At 41.8% G+C, this 21,826-nt stretch overlaps 1 protein-coding gene across 1 annotated transcript in view; it reads left to right on the plus strand.

Moving 5' to 3' along the window:
- Positions 1–21,826, plus strand: part of ltk (leukocyte receptor tyrosine kinase) — a 26,069-nt gene continuing 4,243 nt past the window's right edge. Inside the window, exons 1-22 of the mRNA XM_057058732.1 lie at positions 1–309; positions 6,367–6,465; positions 7,586–7,735; positions 7,945–8,173; positions 9,366–9,505; positions 9,914–10,027; positions 10,847–11,002; positions 11,246–11,349; positions 11,447–11,607; positions 11,807–11,901; positions 12,830–12,901; positions 12,981–13,155; positions 13,746–13,896; positions 14,041–14,166; positions 14,317–14,473; positions 15,406–15,591; positions 15,904–16,002; positions 17,394–17,555; positions 17,634–17,744; positions 20,285–20,471; positions 20,621–20,711; positions 21,197–21,261. Coding sequence (XP_056914712.1) covers positions 258–309; positions 6,367–6,465; positions 7,586–7,735; positions 7,945–8,173; positions 9,366–9,505; positions 9,914–10,027; positions 10,847–11,002; positions 11,246–11,349; positions 11,447–11,607; positions 11,807–11,901; positions 12,830–12,901; positions 12,981–13,155; positions 13,746–13,896; positions 14,041–14,166; positions 14,317–14,473; positions 15,406–15,591; positions 15,904–16,002; positions 17,394–17,555; positions 17,634–17,744; positions 20,285–20,471; positions 20,621–20,711; positions 21,197–21,261 — 2,882 coding nt within the window. The 5' untranslated portion in view covers positions 1–257. The remainder of the gene's footprint in view (positions 310–6,366; positions 6,466–7,585; positions 7,736–7,944; positions 8,174–9,365; positions 9,506–9,913; positions 10,028–10,846; positions 11,003–11,245; positions 11,350–11,446; positions 11,608–11,806; positions 11,902–12,829; positions 12,902–12,980; positions 13,156–13,745; positions 13,897–14,040; positions 14,167–14,316; positions 14,474–15,405; positions 15,592–15,903; positions 16,003–17,393; positions 17,556–17,633; positions 17,745–20,284; positions 20,472–20,620; positions 20,712–21,196; positions 21,262–21,826) is intronic.

The following is a 21,826-nucleotide window of genomic DNA, read 5'->3' on the forward strand; positions in this document are numbered from 1 at the left end:
ACAGAGAGAAAGAGAGACAGACAGAGAGAGGGAGAGAGAGAGAGGTGGCAAAGAAAAGGGAACCGAGGGAGAGAGGAAGGAGGAGGAGGTGTGTGTCGTCACAGGGAGCTGCAGCAGCATCTCTGGATGTAACTGTGCGCAAGTTGGTCAAACAGCGGCAGGGAGCGGAGGAGCGCGCGCATGTGTCCGTCCACTGTGGTCGTCACGAGGCTGAGACCTGCTGAACATCCCCGGATTCTGTCAACTAAAGGGAACACATGGATTATATACGAAGACACAGCCTTAACCTCTACGTCCTCATTTTGATGAGTAAGTCCAGGAACATCATTTGTCTTTATTTATTATTGCCTCCGATCCTGGTTTTTCCCGCAGTGTTTAACCTGCCTACAAACTTTTTATTGGTCCATTTACTGCAGTTTTCTTATTAAAACCTTGTCATCAGCACTCAAATCCTATTTACATCTGTTCAGCTAAAAACCCGTCTTTATTTCGTTAAACAGTCTCGTGGGCAGCCAGCTTATACGTAAACAATAGATGGCGCTATTTCCAGAGTCACGCGCCAATACATTAAAAAAAATCCAATTAAATGTTGGAAAAATGTATAAAAGTATTTAATATTTACAGATAAGAGGTTTGCGTTTCACAACCTATATCAGTTTTTATCTTCAGACATTTGAATTACAGTTAGTCTTATCTTTGCAAAACTGTTGCTGCTGCTAATTTTAAACTTCTAATACGCTAACCGAGCTAAACCTCAGCTAACCATCTTCTATGAGTATTATTGTGTTAACAATTAAAATGGCCCATTTATAGATCTGTTTTTCCAGCATCTATTTTGGAATTAAATTGTGGAGCAATAACAGGTTTTCACAATGATGGAAATAAGTAGGGGTTTATCTTTGACTTGTTAATTGTGAAGAATACACAGACTGCATCCATTTGTAACCTATTGCTGCAGTGTTGGTTTTCTCTTATTTAAGCTGTTTTTACAAAAACCAAATGACAATGCATCTTTACTATGTGTCTGTTTCACAGATTCATAATCTCACAATCTCAAAAATTTGGGATGCAAATGAGATTTCTTTGGGATTAATTGGTATTTCCTGATATCATCTTCTTCCTGTACTGTTCCCTGCACGAACAGGACCTTCTCCCACAATGATGGCGGACAATAAATACTTCCTTTATCCTTTTCAATTGGCTAAGACCATGTTTCCGTTTAAAAAGAGAGACGCAGCAGAAGTCCGGCTGTAGCTCTTTGGCACTGACGCTTACTGCAGTCAATCCCAGTGACGGGGAGCGAGCTCTTATGACAGACCCCCCCCCCCCCCTCCTTCCCTGCTGCTGAACCCAAGCCAGCATGCAGACTAGTCGAGCAGCAATAATAAAACAGGTGGATTATGTAAGTACTGAAACTGGCATCCTGAATGATAGAAGGCTGCAGCTCACTGATGCAAAACACTCTGCATTTACTTTGTACCACCTGAACAAGTTACAGAGCGTAAATCAAAGTAACAAGATGTATTCCAATGTTTTGTACTGTTGTTCTTCTTATGTTGGAGGAGTTGGTGGAGTAATGGTGTCTAACGCAGTAAATCACAGTAATGTGTTGGGTCTTACTGCTTCCTGGGCCGACTCAAACATAAAACCAACCAGACAGGGGTTTTCTTGTCTAAAATGCAAGAGAGCAGGGACATTTAGAGGTCAAACATCATAAAATAATAATTGTCAACTTCAAAAAATCTCTTCAAATGTGGAAGTGAGTTTTCATTCCCACAGGATATGTAAGAAATTAAGCTGCCTTAAAACCAAAAAGGGTAAAGGCATGCTCTATCTGGTTCTGCTTTGAGCACAACTGGACACAGATGTTCTGGTGGTTTCATTTTTTTCTGGGTTCAAATGGTGCCCTTCATTTTTTAAGAGGGAGCCTCAACTAAAAAAAACAAACATGTATTTTCTGTCCACCTGCTGTTCATGCCGTCGTTCTGGAATAGAGCTTTTAGCCTTTTTAATAAATAAAAACTTTAGTACCCTAAATAATAAGCCCACCGAATTATAGAGACAAAAAAAATAAAGAATCCTCATTCATTTTAACAATGAGCTTATATAATCTAATTTTGTCGGGAGGAAACTGACTTATATATAAAGGGCTTCGGTTTTCATTAGTCACAGTGAGGCCTGAGTGTCATAAACGCTGCTATGTGATCTCTGTGGGGAAAGGTCAACGCACAGCTCCAGCAGACTTAGTGGGAGTTCCTCTCCATGTGGCTGCAGAGGAGAAAAGCTCCAATAGGCGCTTTTCCACTGCAGGAACTTCGGGAGGTAATTTTATGTGTCTGAGGTCGTTGTTGCTTGTCTGCCCTGCAGGACCCTCCCCCGAATGGCCATTTACAGGATCTTTTACAGGGTCTCAACGAGTCCCTGCTTCAGGGTAGATCCTTAGATCGGCCCCCAAAACCTCCTGAGCTTGAGATTTACTTGTTGCAGAAACCTCCAGCACAGTGTGATGTGGAACCCAGCAGAAGAGGAGCCTTAGCCTTCCTGAAACCGCTTCTCTCGATCATAGCTTCCACTGCCACCTCCGCGGATACACAACCCGAGACTTGTTTTGCATTTTAGAAGCATCACAACACAACACATGCTGTTTATCTAATATTTATTAACAGCGATAGATCGTAACAAAAAAGTTACCTGGGAAAAACTCCATAGCCGCACTTCACAAAACTGCAGGAAATCATATTCTCTTACCATATTAGACCATCTCAGCTCCTTCTATGTTTTCCTCCAGTTTCGACATTCTTGTAAAGTTCTGGCCGTCAGTATTTACTCAGAACTCCTGCAGTGGAAACGCGCCGACTCTCGGTCTCAATAGAAAACCTCCAAATTATAGACAATCAAAGTTCTTACAGCTTTAACCACATTTCACAACATTTGAAGCTTCTACTGCTCATTTATGTGGCAGTTGTGGAACAAACTGCTGTGGACAGACGAGAATTTGTGTTCGTGTTCTTGGAATGGATGAAAAGCAAAGCTCCTGAAAACGCCATTTCATGCAGCAACTGAACAAACTTTACCTTGTGCTCATCGGGTTGTGTATGCTGGGATTTAATGTCCACACACACACACACACAGAGTAACAGAGTAAAAGATTCTGCTCTTCTTTATCTTCATACATGTTTGCAGTCGTCATGGAAATGGGAGCAAATTAAAGCCTGGAAGATTTGTTTGTAAGTTTCATCTGATACGGAAGAACATACCAGTCTACCCCAGCTAATTGAAGCCTAGATGAGACCAATTAAATCATAAATTGAGTCATGGGACTTAATTTGCTGCACATGAATGGGTCTTTCAGAAGAGCGTCGCCACACAGACGAGCGAGCGACCACTGTGTCACTGCCCGTTTGTTATCAGCCTCCTTCTTTATATGGAGGTAGACGCTGAATATGAAGACATTTTTGTGTTTTCACGCTTAAATCTGCTCACCGGCTCAGCTGGAGAGACAGTGATCCCTTCATGCTGCCCTACATCTTAGGTGATGACTGGGAGGCGATGCCATAATTCAGCATGATTTTATCCTTCTCTAAGCGTCTAGGCATGAGCTTGGGTCAGCCTGTAATGGATGTGCTGTTAGCCCTGCATATTTCAGCCCAACAGTTCGCCGTGGACAGGGATTCTCTTATGGTGATGTTTTAAGTCAGTGTATCATAATTCAATTGAAGGTTCTCAAATCGGCAAGGCACAAGTCCCAGGCTTCATAAACAGTTAGGTTAGTTCTTTCCACATCATCTAAATGTCCCTGTCTGGCTCTCCTGAGACCCCCTGTGAATTAATCACCTTATTTTCTAATAGGCTGTCCTGCAGATTGATCACTTTAGCCAGAGAAGAAAACATGGTTCAAAGTCAAGCTGGTATGTGCTAATTGTTTCCACATATGTGTGGGTGGATGGAGTTTCTGGTGGTGATAGCATTTTTGTTGCTTTTGGATCTTTCCCGGTCCAGACGAACACAATGTGTTCGGCACCATGAGACAGACAGATGAAAAGCTGAAAAGGTCTTTCACATGGCTCTAATTTAAATGTCAGTTAAACACCTTTGGGTGAATCGAAAGAGGAACTGTGGTTTTTCCATGAACAATTGTTTAGGTAACTTTATTGGGATAAAATACACAATTTACACAAATTTATATCTTATTTTTTAATACATGGTATTAATTTTATGCTAAGTAATAAGTAATCTACCAAATCAGCTCCTACTCAGAATAGACTTTTTTAAGAGGAACCGGAGAAATGGTCAGTGATGAGCCCCATTTGTTAAAATCCCCACGTCCATGATGTCTGTCCTGCCTATGCAGATTGTCCTCCTAACAGTATGTCTCCGCCCTGCTAAAGAAGAAATATGGAAAATCTGATATAAGGGAAGCAAGTTCAAAAAGGAAAAATGAAAACACTCCAAATCTCTACTTAAATAGTAGTTCTTGTGCAGGCAGCATGCCGGGTCACTGAGGCCAGTTTCCTAATTACACTGCAGATGCAAATATAAAACCCAAAGTGCATAAATGTGCATGCCTCTTATCTACATCAGCTCCAAACAACAACCTGTTGTTCAGTCCTCAGATTTTCCTGATTTTAATAAGTTTGAACTTCTCTCCAATTTGTGAGTGAGTCCACTCCTAATCCTCCATCTCATATGTGATTAGAAGGAACTCTGTCTTTTTGACCGGGAGCAGAAGGATGACACCTGGATTTCATGAGATTTCTATGCTATTCCCGGTATTAGATTTTTCTACTTAAACGTTTGTTTGTGTCGCTCCTCGATCATCAGCAGGACAACAAGCTGTTCTCTCAGCTAATGAGCACCACTCCCTCTGTATTGAATTATACTTACAAGTGAAAAGGAAGAACAAATTCTTGGGGATTTTCAATAAAAAGGCCTTGTTTTTCATGTTGGTTCATAATGTTTTCCTTTGTCCGAGTCCGCCTGTACAGTGTTAGTTTAGGTTTTCCGGTGTCCATATTTGGAAATCTATTAACAGCTGCTTATAGCACATAATCACTAATAAATAGCTGCTGCTGCTGTCTCCCCCCCACCCCCACCCCCACCCCCCACCATAATACTGTCATAACTAGCTGCTTTTATTGAGCTTGGCTTTAAATAATGACATTTCTCTTGTCTGACCAGTGGGACCTCACCCTCCAGGCATCACAAGACAATAATGTCACTGTCCAGAAGCCAGAATCAGGGTTAAGTTGCAATGACCCAGAAAATCTAACTCACTCGCAACCGGTCATGGACGTCAGCATGTTGAATATTATATCACATGTAAAGTGAGCTCCCTCTCTGTCCTCTCCTGGAACAAGACTGCATCTGTTATTATCCTATTCTTGGATCTATTTCATGTGTCTGTTTATCGTGGGGACTGAATGATCCTTGAGGCATGGTGGGTTTCCTGTCTGCCCTGGGATGTACCATGAAGGCAGACAAAAACATGTTTTGTTTGCTTTTAATCCAATTCTCAAGATATTCAGTAAGGTTAAGACAATCTGTCTTAGTCACAGTAAACAAAAGTAGAAAAATTCACAGCTTCAGAACCCTTGATGAAGAGATTTGTACATGATTCACAAAGCTAAGAGGGAGAATGTTGTGAGGACCTGTCCAGAAACTGATCCAGGACTGAAGTGATCCAGCACAGAGCTGGTAAATGATCTCCACATGCCCTCATCTGCAGCTCATTCACTTGCAATTTGAAAAGTTTGAAGGAATCTCTAAACTCTCTCATAAGGATGCACATCTGTTTTCCTGATATGTTATTTCACATTTGAAAATTATTATTCAGTCTTTTGGATCAAAAAATACCCTCCAGGGCAACAATTTAAAACATCTTTTTTCTTAGCTGAGATCATGACCTATCCTGGAGAACCTTATCAGCCGGTGCTGTTGTTGTTTTGGCTTTTCGATGCAGAAGTGGAAAAAGGAATGTAATTACGCACAGTTCATCATCATGTTTAATGGCAACTTGATAGAAGGAGATGGAATACTGTAGATTCCAGTACAACTGTAGCCTCCAGAAAGGCCAAATGATGCTTTCACCTCAAAGTGCCCAGAAAAACAATCTGGCTCCACGATGTCGTAGACTCTCGTCTGTAACTATCAGGCCTGATCAGTCATAAGGAAGCAGGCCACAGACCTATGACTGACTCACTGCCCGTCCTCTGCATCATGTCATCTCGAGGCACCACCATTGTCCATCTTTGCTCACTCAATAACACCAGAGCAGTGGAACATTTGAGAGGGATTTCTGTGGCAGTCAGGTACTGTGAAATTAATGCAAAGGGTCTCCAACTTCTGTCTCTGTCTGCTTGTCCTCAGTTGACAGAGCCTGTCACTGTCTTCCGGACCAGTTTGTGGAGGGGAACTTCCCAGATCAGATGTTTCCTCATCATCTGGGTTCAGAGGAAGAGGACCAAAGTAAGATTTGCATACTTCCTAATATGAGGATACGCCAATAATCACTCCCATGTGACTATTGTAGCTTTGATTATTGTGATTACTGGGCTGTTTTTATTAAAAGGCAGTTTCCAAATGTTTTTTTATCTTTTCATTTAGACCTGCATATGTTTCCACTTGTAAACTAAGCTAGCAAGAGAACGTTCGGGTGCACGTTTGACTTCCCGTCAAGTGCTGAAATTGAGCTAATCAGGATATAAGACGGATGCTGTCATCATGTTCTTTATGACTTTTACGCCCAGAGAAATTCAGATTATATGCGAGGGAGTTTTTTTTCTGCAGATATCACATGACTAAATGCTTTCAAAATTATTCAAATTCAAGAAGAACCTCTGTTGGGCTGCTAAGCAAATTTAGGACAATTCAATTCAGATTAAATTTGTTCTTAATTGTTTGTTCTTAATTTGGGGTGATTGATTGATCTTCATTAACATTTTCATGAAGATCCTTTTGTTGATCACACATGTATATTTACAAGGGAAATTAATACATTACACTTCAAGAGTCCACGTGCAAATATTGCTTGGATAATGGACCTTTCAAGGCCTTTGCACACCAGGTTCATTCAGTACAAGCATGACTGAACCAGAGTCATGCTGTTTGTCTTTAACATGATGAAACAGTTAAAAATAGACCACAAAGTTAATAGCAGACTCTTCACTGGTGGCTTTTAATGAACCTCCAGAATGCTCCTACTCATAAATATCTCCACAAATTAGATCTGTTTATCTTTGGTGTGCGGCTGATGTCTGCTGGATTTCATCACCGCTGTTTCTCTGCATGTAAAATGATTTGCTGAAGCTAATCAACAGCAGATTTTTTTGATCAAGGCCACCAGAAAAAACAAGATGCTCATGGTGATGGAGGGCGGCTAAGGCGGATGAGGAACCAGAAAGGGAAACTGGCCTGGCCAGGTTTGCCCAGTACTCCTGCTGGCATGCAAAGGCCTTCGCACCTTCCGTCTCATGGCAGTTGAAATATTTGAATAGAGGACAACTACAGCTCCTCCATTAAACAGCATTGTTTGGTGTTTTTACATGTGTAGTAATGTGTAATTCATGCAGCATTTGTTGTTTTCCAGTTATCTCTTGTGACTTTGAGTCAGCATGCTTCTGGGCTTCATCTAATCACAGCGACCACAGTGACTGGTTGGTGGCGACTCCAGAGCAGCACGGAAATGCACGTGCTGGGATGATGCCAGCGACCGACCACTCACTGGGAAGCTCCGACGGTAACTGTTCTCCAATGATGCATCGCTGGGCCCGGGAACATGTTCTACCCCTTTTAAAAAGTCTCCCTTGACATTTATTTTCATTTCCACTCATACCTTGAGTTTCCATCTTGGAACAGTCACCATATGGTTTCCTGGACTGGTATTATTATGAAACTGCCAGAAAACTGCCAAACCTGAAATGTTGCTTCTTCTTTTTTTTGCCACAGGGCATTTCCTACTTCTAAACCCTTCCCCTGCTGAGAAGGGTGCTGGAATATGCAAATACCACTTAACCAGCCCAGTTCTGCCAGGAAGTGACAAACGGTGCATTTTTCAGCTGGCTCTGTATGAGGCTGCTCCGGCAGCGGGGAACCTCACTCTCCTAATTAAAGCAGTCCTCTCAGGTTCAACCGTTCGGACTCTGTCCCTCAACCACACAAGCCGTGGTGACCACAGGTTAGGAATCACCGTTCTTGTTCTTATTTATATGTTTGTGCAGCAGTATGGAACTGTGTCAGTGTATTGTCAGTAGGATGTAGCCTATTTTTATCACTCCTATTGATCTAGCTATCACTGAAGTACATTACATCAGCTAAAAGCACCTGTGCCTCCAGATTCAGCCTCAGTAAATGAATTTTTATGTAATTGGTTCAGACAGAAAATGGATGGTTGTGCATACACAGTAGCTTTGTGCAAAATGTCAGCGCAATATTGAATTGAGGAACTAGCATGATGTGACTTGCAAAGAGCTATTTATTCAGCCCTCTTTTCATCCCATACGTACCTGTATGGGTCCTCTCTCTCCCTCTCTCTCTCTCATGAGTGTTCTTCCTAGCATAGTTCATGTTTAATTTAAGCAAATTAGCAAACATTGTACCATTTTCCCCCCACAAATGACAGGCTTAAGTGGGCCTGAAAATGGGCCCTAGAATGGTTTGCAGAAATGGAAACATTAGTCAATTTGCTGAAAATACAGAGCTTTTCTATTTAAAACAGCACAATAGTATTGTTAGGCATGGGCTTAGACAAGTGGAGTCATAGTGCATTAAGGGGAATTCATTAGATGCTGACATTAAATTCAAAACATTTCACATTTTGCCTTTTTAAACATTTGATAGCTTTGTTTTAATTGTAAATTTGACCAGATGTTAACTCTGTTGGAGCAGTTTTCCTTCAAAGAAGTTTTCATAATAGAGCATGCTCCTAATTCCTCTCACAGAATCCTGCACCACCAAAAATAGGTCAACATTATTTGTAATACTAAACCATCACTGTTGGAGAACAGCTGACATCCACCAAAATCTTTTAAAAGGACATCAGCAAAGTCATTAACCCGCTAGCTCACAGATTGAGTGCAGATGCCCGCGATTGCGTTGCGACATACCCTTTTCTATGTAGCGTTTTCCATTGACCTTTTAATCAGCGATGTTATCGGACATACGTGCAGGACAGAAACAGTGATGACATTTCTTCTGACATTACCCAAAGCAGTAAAGCTCAGGTCTTGAGGCCAGCTCTTCTTTATGAGCATTGTGGCCATAAGATACCAGATGACGAGCAGCACTCATTCGGATTCAAATATCTAGGGTTTATTTTTTATTTTGTGCCAACACTTTCAAAGATATTTCCTTGTGATTGGTTGATGCAGAGCCAAGTGGGAGATTTTGAGGACTGAGATTGGTCAGATCGACGAACCGTTTCAGGTGACCCTGCTCTACTCATCCTGTTTGGAGGAAAATGGAGCAACTGTGGCCCTGGATGCGCTGGAGTTCATACACTGTGACTTAGGTAAAGCAAAAGTTCCCAAATTCCTCTGGTAAACTACCAGAATATTCTTACAAATAGAGTAGAACTACTTGAGTTTGACATGAAAGTTGGGGGTGAGGCCACAATGGTTACTGCTGTTTTACCAAACCGCTATAACCCCTAAAATTATTTAAATAGTTTGTGTGTAATTTTTCTAACATCGCTTATAAATGGGAACTATGGCTTCATTGTTGGTTGTAACATTATGGCACTGTTCAAAACTTAAAAGGAAAACCAAACAGTAAAGCTCTGTAATCTAACACATAACTAGAAAAAACACAAATTTATAATTTAGGTTTTGTGTTTCATCAAATAGGAAAATGGCATGTCTTTACAGATAAATATAAGCATATTTTCAGCATTTATGGTTAATGGATCTCACCTCTACAGATTCATGTGGGGAATTCTTCCACTGTGAAAACTCAGGAGAATGCATCGACCCCACCCAAGTGTGCAACTTCCACACCGACTGTCCTTTAGGAGAGGACGAGGGCTTCATCTGCAGTGAGTGTTGCACTGAGGGATGAGTGGCTGTTAGTAATCCTAGAAAAATGTAAAACTTCCACTGGTGTGCTGGTACGTAATTTAATTTAATAACTGATTTGATTAGCACCATTAGAAAAATGTGGAAAACAGTGGCAAAAAGTGGAGTCGGTATGTGTGCTTCAGTTTGGGAGACAGTTGAGGGATTCTTTTGTACAGGACTCTTGAAGTTGAATAGAGCTCCTGGCAGGCTGCAATCAATTTGCATTAGCTGCATTTACTTTTCATCCGTAGTAAATTGTTAATCCCCTGACTTGAGGTAACAGATTATTCATTGCCAAGGGCTTCTGTGCTATAAATAAATATTCTGTGAGCAGTGGGTCTACTATCATAATAAAAGAGTCGTATTGAGTACTTTTGTTGAGATGCAGGTCATTTCTTAATTAACAATTTGATATATCTGTCTTTCCAAAATGTCCCACTTAGAAAACATTTTAAACTTAACATATTCAGCACTTGAAAAGAAATCGGTTCCAGGTAGTCATTTTCTCTGCACCCATTCACCCCCTGAAATACAAAAAGCTGGTTTCTCTTCGATCAATTGTTCGTTTAAGAGAAAATGCTTGCTGAGAACCGCAAACCTGCTTTACTCACTAATGAAATCAATGAAGCAAAGGCTTCTCCAAGTGGTGGGGCAGCATCAAGGTGAAGGTGTTGGTGAGCGGTAACCACAGCAAGCGTTTGAAGGGGAACGCTGGGACACTCTCCCTCATCTCAAAATCAGTTGTGTTTCATTGCATTACGTAATAATATAATAATAACTGTGATCCTCCCTCCCAGGTGCTCTCCCCTTTGGTTCATACTGTTCATTTGAACAGGATGCATGTGGCTGGTCTGTTTCAAACCAGCCCTCAGCCTGGAAAAGGATCGCTGGAGACGAGCTTTTGGAGAGGGAACGAGATCCTATGCAGGGTGCCACTTTGTACAGTACCCCAGGTTGGCCCACTGTTCATCCATTTATGTAGCTCAGCATCATTTTTATTTTATGTCCATCGGTTTTGATGTCAGATGTGTCATTTGTGTGACGCTCATTTTGTGCTTACAGAGTTTAAAATGGCGTTATAGTCAGCAGACTACTGTTGACCTCTTTCCTTTTCTGAGCTTGGCAAAAAATTAATGGCTAGTCAGGTTGTGCAGTCAGTTTCCTTCTCAGATGTGACATTTGTTGTCTTCTCTCAGGGCATTTCCTCTTTCTAAGGGTAAGAGAGTCAAACTCGCTCCGACACGCATCTGTCCAGAGTTCCCTTTTCTCCGTTCCATTCTCTACCACCAACGCCTGCCAGGTTTGCGTTCAAACAAAAACCCAGAATGTAATTTTTTATGTTTCATTCTTCTCCCGAAGAAGCTCAAACTGTCGTCACTGTGTGCTTGTCTGTGCAGATGCGCTTCTCTTTGTACCTGTATGGGACCTTTAACGGCTCTTTGCTGGTGGCTATAGAGGAGGAAGGGCAAACTGCCGCACCACTGGTCTGGGAACGGAAAGGTTCTTGGACAGATGATTGGGAAGATGTTGCTCTGCAGCTGACTGGGTTGCATCATGGGTCAGTATAGGGAAAGAAAAGACTCCTGCAAAGCAGTAAAATTGATCTTTTTTGTTTAAAGCCAATATCTTTAACATCATATTGCTCACATCATGGCTCTTAATGTATATATTTCCTGAAAATATATAAATGTATTTTTAAAAAACAGTAATTTGGGCTAAAATACATGCATTCTAAAGACCGATGTGCTGTGCTGTAGGTTCAGTGTTAAGGTGACAGCTCTTTGGGAAGAAGGCTCCAATGCTGATGTTGCACTTGATGACATTGCAGTTGGAGCGGCTTGTTTTATCAGAGGTAAGCTGCTGGCATTATGTCACTATCGATTTCTGGAGAAGAAAGACAATATCAGCACTTAATTTCAGTTCAAAATTGATTGAGAATGAGATGTACTTTACATGGAAATCAGTACGGTGGTGCATAAATGAGGGGCGGGATGAAAAAAATGAATGCATATTAAGTATGTGCTCCAAAACCTTGGTGGCATTTCTTGTGAACTCCATTACATTTACCAAACCAGTACATTTATCAGATAAAATCGGAGTAATTGCACCTAAAATAAGTTGGTACCTAAAAGGAAAAACAAACTTATTTCCTGAAACTGTGAAAGTACCAAAATCAGAATTTTTATATCAGGCAGACAATGTTAAGGACACTGAATGAATTAGCATGTGTGAGAACATCAACCCTGTCTAGTGTCTGACAGACCCCCTCACTCCTTTTCAAATGGTCTGAGCACATTATGAAACCAAAGTCCTGCTGAATGAACTGCCAGATATGACAGATAATTGCCGTTTTGCCTTGACACCTTCCTCACATATCTCTGTAATGTCTGTTGTGTTCACTGGTAGAGGACATTTAATGATTTCTGCTCTCTTACTGAAATAGTCTGATTTTTATGAAACAGCTGGTGTCCTTAAAAAAAAATCTCTGTTTTTTTTGTTGCTTAGCTGCAGTTTCTCAAATGTGCATTTCCTTAAATGATACCAGGGCCAAGTCAAGTTTGGAGTTTAACCTCACTAGCCAATAAATCAGCTCCTGTTTTCCCCTCAGACATGTACAATCCACGACTGCTACATCGCTGTTGAAATCTTGTATTTATGGACTTTGATCGAATCTCTTCCATGTGTCTGTCTCCTTTTATCAATGTCAAATTATTTGTGGTTATTACATTGGCTTCAGTAACACAGATTCAGTTTTTCTACGTGTTCCTGCTTCTTCTCAGATGTCAATTCCTTACCACACATGGCAGACTTGGATCACTTCTTAAGCCCCATCCATGAGCCCTCTGCATCAGGTAGTGTAGAGTTTCCTAAGTTATCGCTTGTTTCCAAAGTTCTTGTTACACTTTGGCCTTTCTCTATCTCACTTTTTAGAGGTATCTTCGATGACCTGGTGGTTCAATTCATGTGGTGCTAGTGGTCCTTATGGCCCAACCCAGGCCCAGTGTGACAGTACCTACAGGAACAAAAATGTCACTGTTACTGTCGGAAAAGAAGGTCCCATGAAAGGAGTCCAAACGTGGAGGGTACCGGCTACTAACAGATACCTGTGAGTGAATGGTTTGTGTTATTTTAAGTAAATGTCAGATAAGAGACTTGTAAAACACATAGTCAGAAGACAGAAAGAGCTCTGTTGTTATTATCATAAACATTACAGCAGAGGTGTGGAGAGACAACTTTCACCCAGGTGTTAATGTCATCATGTCCGCGGAACTCGTCACGCAGGCTCAGAGGCGTGACTGCAGGATAAGGGACTGAAATGGTCTGGCCATAATTAGCATGGTGGATCGCTCTCCTGCCAGCAGAAAACTGCTCCAGTCCTGCCGATGTCACTGTTTGTACAGCAGGCCATGAGATCTCATTGTTCCGCTGACAGATTGAAGTGAGGCAATGGAAAAGCAACAGGATTAATCCCTGGATTCACACAGAGTTACATTACTTCAAGTATGATAAAAAACAGCTGCCAGTGTCAACACTGTCTCTTTCTGTTAGAGAACATCGGCAGGTGACCGCCTCTCCATTTCTGTGTTATGACAGATGTTTGCTCAAGCGTCTTTATCTTAACATCAGGCTGTGAACGTGAGAGGGCAGTCCACTTCTTTCAGTTATTTTCTCTTGTGGTGAACTGTTCTCCCTCAGGATTTCTGCATATGGTGCTGCAGGAGGGAAGGGAGCCAGAAATCACAACAAACGCAACCACGGGATTTTCATATCTGCCATTTTTCCTTTGGAGAAGGGAGATGTACTTTACATTTTGGTGGGACACCAGGGAGAGGATGCATGTCCAGGAGTGAGTAGGCCATGCGCTACACTGGGGAAGTTGGGGCAAGAAGAGCTAACAAGAGTTAAAAATAACAACATTAACATCTGCTGGATTTACACTCGTGAAGCTTGTCGCTGTCATCTGAGATCTCCCTCTTCTTTTCTGATGCAGCGAAATCCCGAAACTCACAAAATTTGTCGAGGAGGGTCGTCAGTAATCGAAGACAGCCGACAAGATGGCAGCGTCGAATGGGCTGGGGGGGGAGGAGGAGGAGGGGGAGCCACCTACATCTTTAAGGTGACAGAACAAACTGTTCTTTTGCTTCACTTTTATCATTAAAGGTCATAAAATCACTAGATGTAGGAACAGTTTTCCCCTTAATTTGTTGGCCTTCTGTTAAGACATGTGGATGAAAAGGACAGTGGTTCACACCTTCTGTCTTCTCAGATGGAGGATGGTGAGATGGTTCCCTTGCTGATTGCTGCTGGTGGGGGAGGTAAGGCCTACTTAGAAGATCCAGAGACCAGTGAGGACCAGATACCATTGGAGCAGTATGAAAACAGCACCAAAACTCCCAGTACCAGTGGACAAACCGGTGCAGCAGGTAGTGTACTGAGTAGTAGGTTGTAAAGCTGATGTTAACATAGCAAATCTGCTTACCCTTTAACTAAATATCATGCATTATCATGAGAAAATTCCACATAAATGTTTTGTTTTCTTTTATATTTTAATATCCCGTCTTATTCCAAATCAAATTACACATTAATAACCACTCCAACACAAGCTTATTGGATTGTTGATGTTGAGCTGCAGCCAAATGTGCACGTCTGTAAGAAGACAGCTGATAACAGTCTACGATGAGGACGGGCCATTTTCTTCTTGGGACCATTTTTTTTCTTGAAAAACACTTTTGCTCTCCTCTCCCTCCCATCAGTATACACAGATGTGGATAATTGGATCTTTCTGAACTGTTGTTTTCTTCTTTCTGCCATTGACCTTTGAGGTGAGACATTCGGGCCTCCCTTTGCTCTGTAAAATTCCTTCTGATTGCTGCAGTTTCAACAGATGAAGCCATTATTTAACCCTCTGGCCCCAAGAAGAAAAATGAGAAGTTTCATATGTTGACAGAGAGAACTGGATTTATGTTGTGACAGCAGCTCCATGTGTTAAAAATTCTCACCTTGAAAATGATATTGAGCCTACACTGCTCATTTCTTCAGCGGTATTTGCACAGACAGGAGAAACATATTCCCCAGTTATCATCTCTCTCTCTCTCTCTTTCTCTCTCTCTCGGGTCTATTAGTGCTGCTAATTTAAGTGTCCTCTCATATTAGCAGCCTCCAGTGACATCTTGTACAATATGCAAAAACCATTCAAAGCTCGCCAAAGCTTCCAGTCAAAGCTCATCTAACACACACAAAAAAAACCCATTTTAAAATCATGGTTAATTAAAGTTTGAATGCTACTTTGGTAATTTTAGATTTGGTAATAAATTACCTTCTAATGAGGGAGTACTATAAATCTATGTTTCTATAGGTGGAGGCGGAGGCTGGAAAGACAGTCCCAGTCCTCAGCCAAGCGCAGGAAAACCTCTCCTGGAGGGTGCCGAGGGGGGGTTCTCGTGCCCCTTGGCTCAGTCCAAGCTCAAATGGTCGACCTTTGGGGGTTTTGGAGGTGGAGGTGGAGCTTGCACAGCTGGAGGTGGTGGAGGTGGATACAGAGGTAAAGGTTTTTCTCCATTTCTGATTGCCCCTCTGTCCTGTGTGGTAAATGTAATTCCAGGTGCACAACTTAGCCGTGTTAAACTTTTACTGCAAATGTTGCGTTGTTCATTTGTAATTCCAATAATGGGAGTTCAAATGAACAACACAACATTTTCATTCCATGTTTTCTGAGAAAGAGGAGAACACACCTTTCTTTAAAACCTGAACCAGCACAATAGAGACAATGATGGGATTAATCCAATACTGTCACAAATATCGAAGACGATGGACTTGGATAGGTTGACTGAGCATTAAAGAACCTTTTTTACAGGGGGGGATGCTGCACCCACAGATGAGATGACAGCCGATGGTCAGAATGGGGTCTCATTCATCCACCCAATGGGAGAGATGTACCTTCAACCTCTGGCAGGTACGACGATGATGAGGTTACTGATACAACATTAGTGGGAAATGACTATATGGTCAGTGAGCTAAAAGATGACAAGAGAAGCATCAGAATATAATCCTCTGTCATTTATAGATAAATAGAAAAAAGAAAATTGATATGGTTATTTTCCTGAACACAAAGCCAATTTAAAGGATTTTATTTCATCATGCATGTGAAATTCTTACAAGTTGTTCACAGTCAGAGGAAGGCTTGGAAGAAAGGGTATACACAAACAAATTTTATCCTGCACCTCTGTGAGATGAACAATCAAACACTTAAGGTTGGAGTTATGCAACGTACGGTTGAGTCATGGAACTGATGCTTCAGACACGTTTCTCTTAAGCCAACCGCAGGGCGGTTGGTTTGAAGATTAAGCCCTGAGGTCTCAGCTGCCTCTTCACTTAGCTCACCAGACAATTGATCCACTTAGTTCCTGTGTGTGCATGCCTGGTTGCCTGTATGTGTGTGCAAGTTCTAAGCACTTAACGGCATCAGGTAATAAATGAAAAGTAGCATTCTTCCTAATTAATAAGAAAAATAAATGGAAAGAGATCACCTGCTCACTACAGACTCACATAAAAGCTGGTCAAAGCTGATGTGACATCTGACAGGTGTCCATCCCAAGTTCCTTGTGTTTCTCGAGTATTTTAACTCACACCGGCACGGTTTGCATGTGGCGTGAGTTTTGTCAGTTGAGCCGTATTTTTCCATATGAAGCCGAAATATTTCCAAACTGATTTATTTCCAAGATGAGCGCAGATTTCATCATTGTTGTTTTCATTCTTATCCACCACAATGCTGAGGTCTGCAATGCTTGAAGGCTACGGTGGCACACGCGGAAGTTCTGACACAGATTTTCAAAATAAAGGCGCGATCGCTGTTTCCATTTTGAATCAATGTGCTGATGTGAATCAGTTCATTCTTCCACCCCTAGTTCTGCCATAGACCCATATCCTCACAATTGTATGAGCACTTGCATGTGAGGATATGTAGTGCCATAGTATTTTCCTGTTTGTTTATAAGAGTCTGCTGGTCATCTGATTCTAATTAGTTAGCAGGAGGAACAGGAAGCTGACTAATTCACAGCCTCATGCAGCCTGTTGCCCTTGGATCTAACACGCAGACATCTGTTCTTTGTTGTTGTTGTTGCTGATGCTGCCTGTCATGAAAGACAAAGATTTCACATTCATTTTCATAAGAGATATAAAAACAGGCTGAAAAAAGAGATAAGTGACTGTAATCTAATTGTGTAATTTTTGTGCTGTAAGTTAGAGACTGTTTAACAAAGTACCGACATAGTTCATCACCTACACTTGAACTCCTAGAGAAATATATTGGGTGTGTGTGTGTGTGTGTGTGTGTGCGTGTGTTAGCCATGGAGAGCCATGGCGAGTGTGAGATCAAGGTGGAGCTGAACTGCAGCCACTGTCAGTCCAACAGCTGTGAACCGGATGAAGATACTCACCGTATCATCTGTCTGTGTGAGGATGATGAGGTTCTGACCAACGATAATGTCACCTGCATCAGCGCCACAGGTACGTAATTACACCCGAGGCACGTTTTTTTTAATCTAATCATAAATGATGACACCTAATAGCTGACTTTTCTGGCAGCTCCTCAAGGGCTGCCTCCACAGGACCAGATATCGACACCATTGATCCTGACCGTCGTGATCTCCACCGTCGCCAGTGGCATTGTGCTGCTCTGCACCGGCGTCATCCTCAGTAAGAGAATCGTACAGTTCTGTGCGCAGCCCATGCCGTCCACCTTCCACCGACTGTGAGCAGAGGTGGAACACGCTGCTTCCGTACTCACAAATATCAGTATTAATTTATAAGAGCTATTCTAGTTGTGTGCAGAGCAAATCAAGGCATCATTAGAAATATGCGGATGTGGACATGGCGCCGCTGCCACAAGCATATATGGACCGTTTTTTTTATATGCAACTATGTCAGGTGGAGCTCTCTGTAGCTAACTGTGATGATACTTCTGATAAGGAGTCAGATAATGCAGTGTTCTGTGTATATGTTGTACTTGATCTAATAATTAAGGTTGATTGGCACAAGATACATATAACCTTAAGAGAGGGCTGTAGATGTTGCCATAAAATCTAAATGTACTCGGTGAACATCTTGCTTGTAATAACCTTGCAATGTGTAGCTGATGAGGGATGAGTGCGATAGGCTAGTTGAAGTGATTTGCAATGGTTATGGATAATAACTTAAAGGAGGCCACCTAGGCATCATTCTTGAGAATAGCCTGAAGGTCTTCTGTTGTTATCAGAAGCTGGAGGCATTATATCACCCTGGATAAATAGGAAAAACACATCACTGGTTGTAAAAAGGACAACCAGGGTTTGAGATAAGCATGGAATGTGGAGATGTGTTGATTACTTTAGAATTGGTAGTAACAGTAGGACCATTCGGGACCAGAGGGACTTGAAGACCAGGGTACCTTGTGAAAACCTGAGACCTGAGCTAACAAATCTAAGCAGATTAGTGTAGTTCTGTGGGAAACAAAAGTATTCTGTTTATATGAGTGGGCACCAGTAGTAGTGGTTTATGTAGAGGTGGTGGGCATCGGTATGTTAACATATCTATGGTCAGACAGGCTTGGGATTAATTCGGATTTTTGCAAAACTAAAGATCTGGAAGGAAGAATTAGGGATTTCTAACAATTTTTGTCATGTGGCAATTAAAGTTGAAAAAGGGCAACCATAATCTGACAATATTAGAAATTCTGATTGTATGATAATCTAATAACAATAATGCGTCGTACTGGTATGTGTCTGAGCTTGACTTACTACATTCAAATAGGACCGAGAGGGATATTACAAGGGCAACTTCTGCATCTTTGGTAACTTTTGACAACCATGTAAGTGGGAAGGGACTCCTGGCATTTTGACTAGCTCAGTAATCCTCCACCATGTGTGATTTAAGGCATTTATCCTCTCCATAACCTCAATCTAGAGCTGAGTTTAAGTAAACCTCAGCCAGACAGTTTCCTACTGTCAACTCTTAGTAACTCTGAACTTTAAGTAAACCTAAAGAGAACCAGTTATACATTCTTCTCTTCTGCTTCTTCTGACAACAAATCCTTGCTTGACAAAAGCAGTTCGAGTTCTTGGCTGAAGTAATCGATGCTGCATAAAGCTATTGAAAGCTAAATGAGTTTGAAACATTCCTGAAGCTTAAGCGCTCTCTTCCCACTGACAGGAATCGGTATGTGTGAGCCTTTTAATGAATGTTCAGTTAAAGATCACCTTCCAGACATACGTGAGTTCAGTGAGTGCAAACGTCCCTGCGGATGAAAACGATGCCTCCCTGATTCTGACCAGTCTAACAGCTTTGTGAGTGTAGCTGCAAGTCATCAAGGAGCAAACTAAACTGACTTCTCTTTCATGAGATACGATAAAGATTCTCTTTATGAGGACTGCAGTGTTTGTAATTGTTTGAACTTTCAACTTAATAAATAAGATACGAAAACAAACACAAATACACTTGTGCAGTTACATGCTTCGCGTCGCACAACACAGCCTCACACACGCATCCTTCAGGTTAATGGTGTCTCTTCACCTGAGCTCTCCCCCATGCAGAGAGGTAGTCTGTTCCCTGGGTACCCCTTCTCCTCCCCCCTTCCTCCTCCTCAATCTCCATCTCAACCCACACCTCTTCCTAACCCACCCCTCCCTGAGACCCTAGCATCTCCACCGGGCGATGGCTCGACGGCACCTCTTACCTGCACGCAACGCCCCATCCCTGGCAGACTACCAAACTGCATCGGGGACTTGGGCTGCCACCATGGCGGGTGAGTCCAAACTCACTGGCACAGACAGTCTAGGAGCTGTAACCAAGGAGAGGACGTCCCACCTGCGGCTTGCAAAGCACTGTTTGAGTGTTCATAGAGGGCACTTGTGCATGTTTGAGCAGCTCAGAGGGAGGCTGCACAAAGTCCGTCACTTGGAGTTGGGCTGAAAACCACAGTTGTGTTTTGCCCGTAGCCAGGCAGGGTAGCGGTACAGGACTGCCATAACACATCAGAATCTCAGTTTAAAATGGGAATGGCTGTGAGTGGTATCTCTCTAAAATGACAGGAAGGATGACATGCAGCCTGACCCTCCTTGTGTTATGGCTCCTACATTACGTGGATAGTGAGGGAGTTGTTTTGACAAAAGTCCATAACATTTGTCTGGTCCACTTAATTATATGTGAAGAATGTAAACATCAGCTTTGATGTCATTATTCTTAATTGTATTTGTGTTCAGTGTGGTATCGCAGGAAGAATGACTTGCACGCGGTCAGGGGACGCCTGCACAGCCCCGAGTACAAACTGAGCAAGATTCGCTCCTCCACCATCATGACGGACTACAACCCAAACTACTGCTTCGCGGGGAAGACGGCCTCACTCAATGACCTGAAAGAAGTCCCACGCAAGAACATAACACTTCTCAGGTACAGCTGCACATACTGACGACTTTGAGATACTCGGAAAAACTGTAGTTAAAGTTCTCCATGTCTAATGATGCCACATTAGCACTGATGTTAGTGTCTAACTACAAATTCTTTGTGCTTTACACATAATCTTACTCTTGTGTTTCCAGGGCTCTGGGTCATGGTGCATTTGGGGAAGTCTACGAAGGGCAGCTTATTGGGATGAACAATGATAACAAACCCATGCAGGTGGCCATAAAGGTCAGATATCAGACAATTCACTGTTTCATCTGAAAACAGATTAAAACGTATAATTTTATCAGCATATCCACAGGGTGCAGTTTGTTGTGAGGCTAAAAGTCAAACAGTCCTGCAAAAATATTGATGTAATGTTTACTGATGTTTATTCATTTATTTAGCTTCACTTGTCCCTTCAAAGATCTAAACATGCTAAATGCAGAATGTGGGACACTGTGTCTTAGCAAATAATTTAGGGCTGCAATGTCGAGACAAAAAATAAAATAAAATAAAATAACCAATGCTGATGCCACAAAATGATTTACAAGTCTGAAACCAGTAAATCGTTTAGCCGCTGACCTGCGATCGCTCCAGAAAGCGGTTAAAATGCTAGAACAACAACCCATGTTCTTGCGTGCTTTTCATTAGCCTGCTCATAAGGCCTAATGAGATCTTGCCTCTTGGCTGTGCACCTTGAAACTGTCACTGTAATTTATTGTGCTCCGCAGACTCTTCCAGAAATCTGCTCCGAGCAGGATGAAATGGATTTCTTGATGGAGGCCCTCATAATGAGGTACTGCTCTTCACTTCTGAAAAATTTGGTACAACTGTAAACAATCCAACAAACAGGGATGGAGACAGGCTGTGAAATAAATATGGTGTGAAGCAGTCGTGATTCCACAGTTACTAACCGCGGTGCTACAAAAAGCTAATCCAAATTGCACATGCTACCGTTTACATTGATGCCTCGCACCATTTTGAGCTTATGCAGGGATGTGTTTGGCTTTCAGAAAATAACTGTCTTTCAATGTAATTTGTTTATACTTTGCTATTTACAAGTTCCAGTAATTAATTTCCCTGCTCAAAACTGCTATGTATTCTAGTTTGATTAGAGATGTTTTAAATTGCAATTCATTCCAGTCGGAGCTAAATTGGAAAGCATTTTCTTATGCTGGACTCACAAATCTGCCTTGAAATTACGTTTAATTTATGCTTCGTATTTTTTTTTGTATGCATTTTAAAATAGCTACAGAAAACTTGTGATCTTTTTTATTGTGTTGATAACATAGAATGCTCAACTTTTATTGCCTTACAGACTAATCAATAAAACGCACCCACTTGTGTCATTTGACTCTACT

The sequence above is a fragment of the Takifugu flavidus genome, chromosome 16, assembly GCF_003711565.1.
Source record: "Takifugu flavidus isolate HTHZ2018 chromosome 16, ASM371156v2, whole genome shotgun sequence".
NCBI lineage: Eukaryota > Metazoa > Chordata > Actinopteri > Tetraodontiformes > Tetraodontidae > Takifugu > Takifugu flavidus.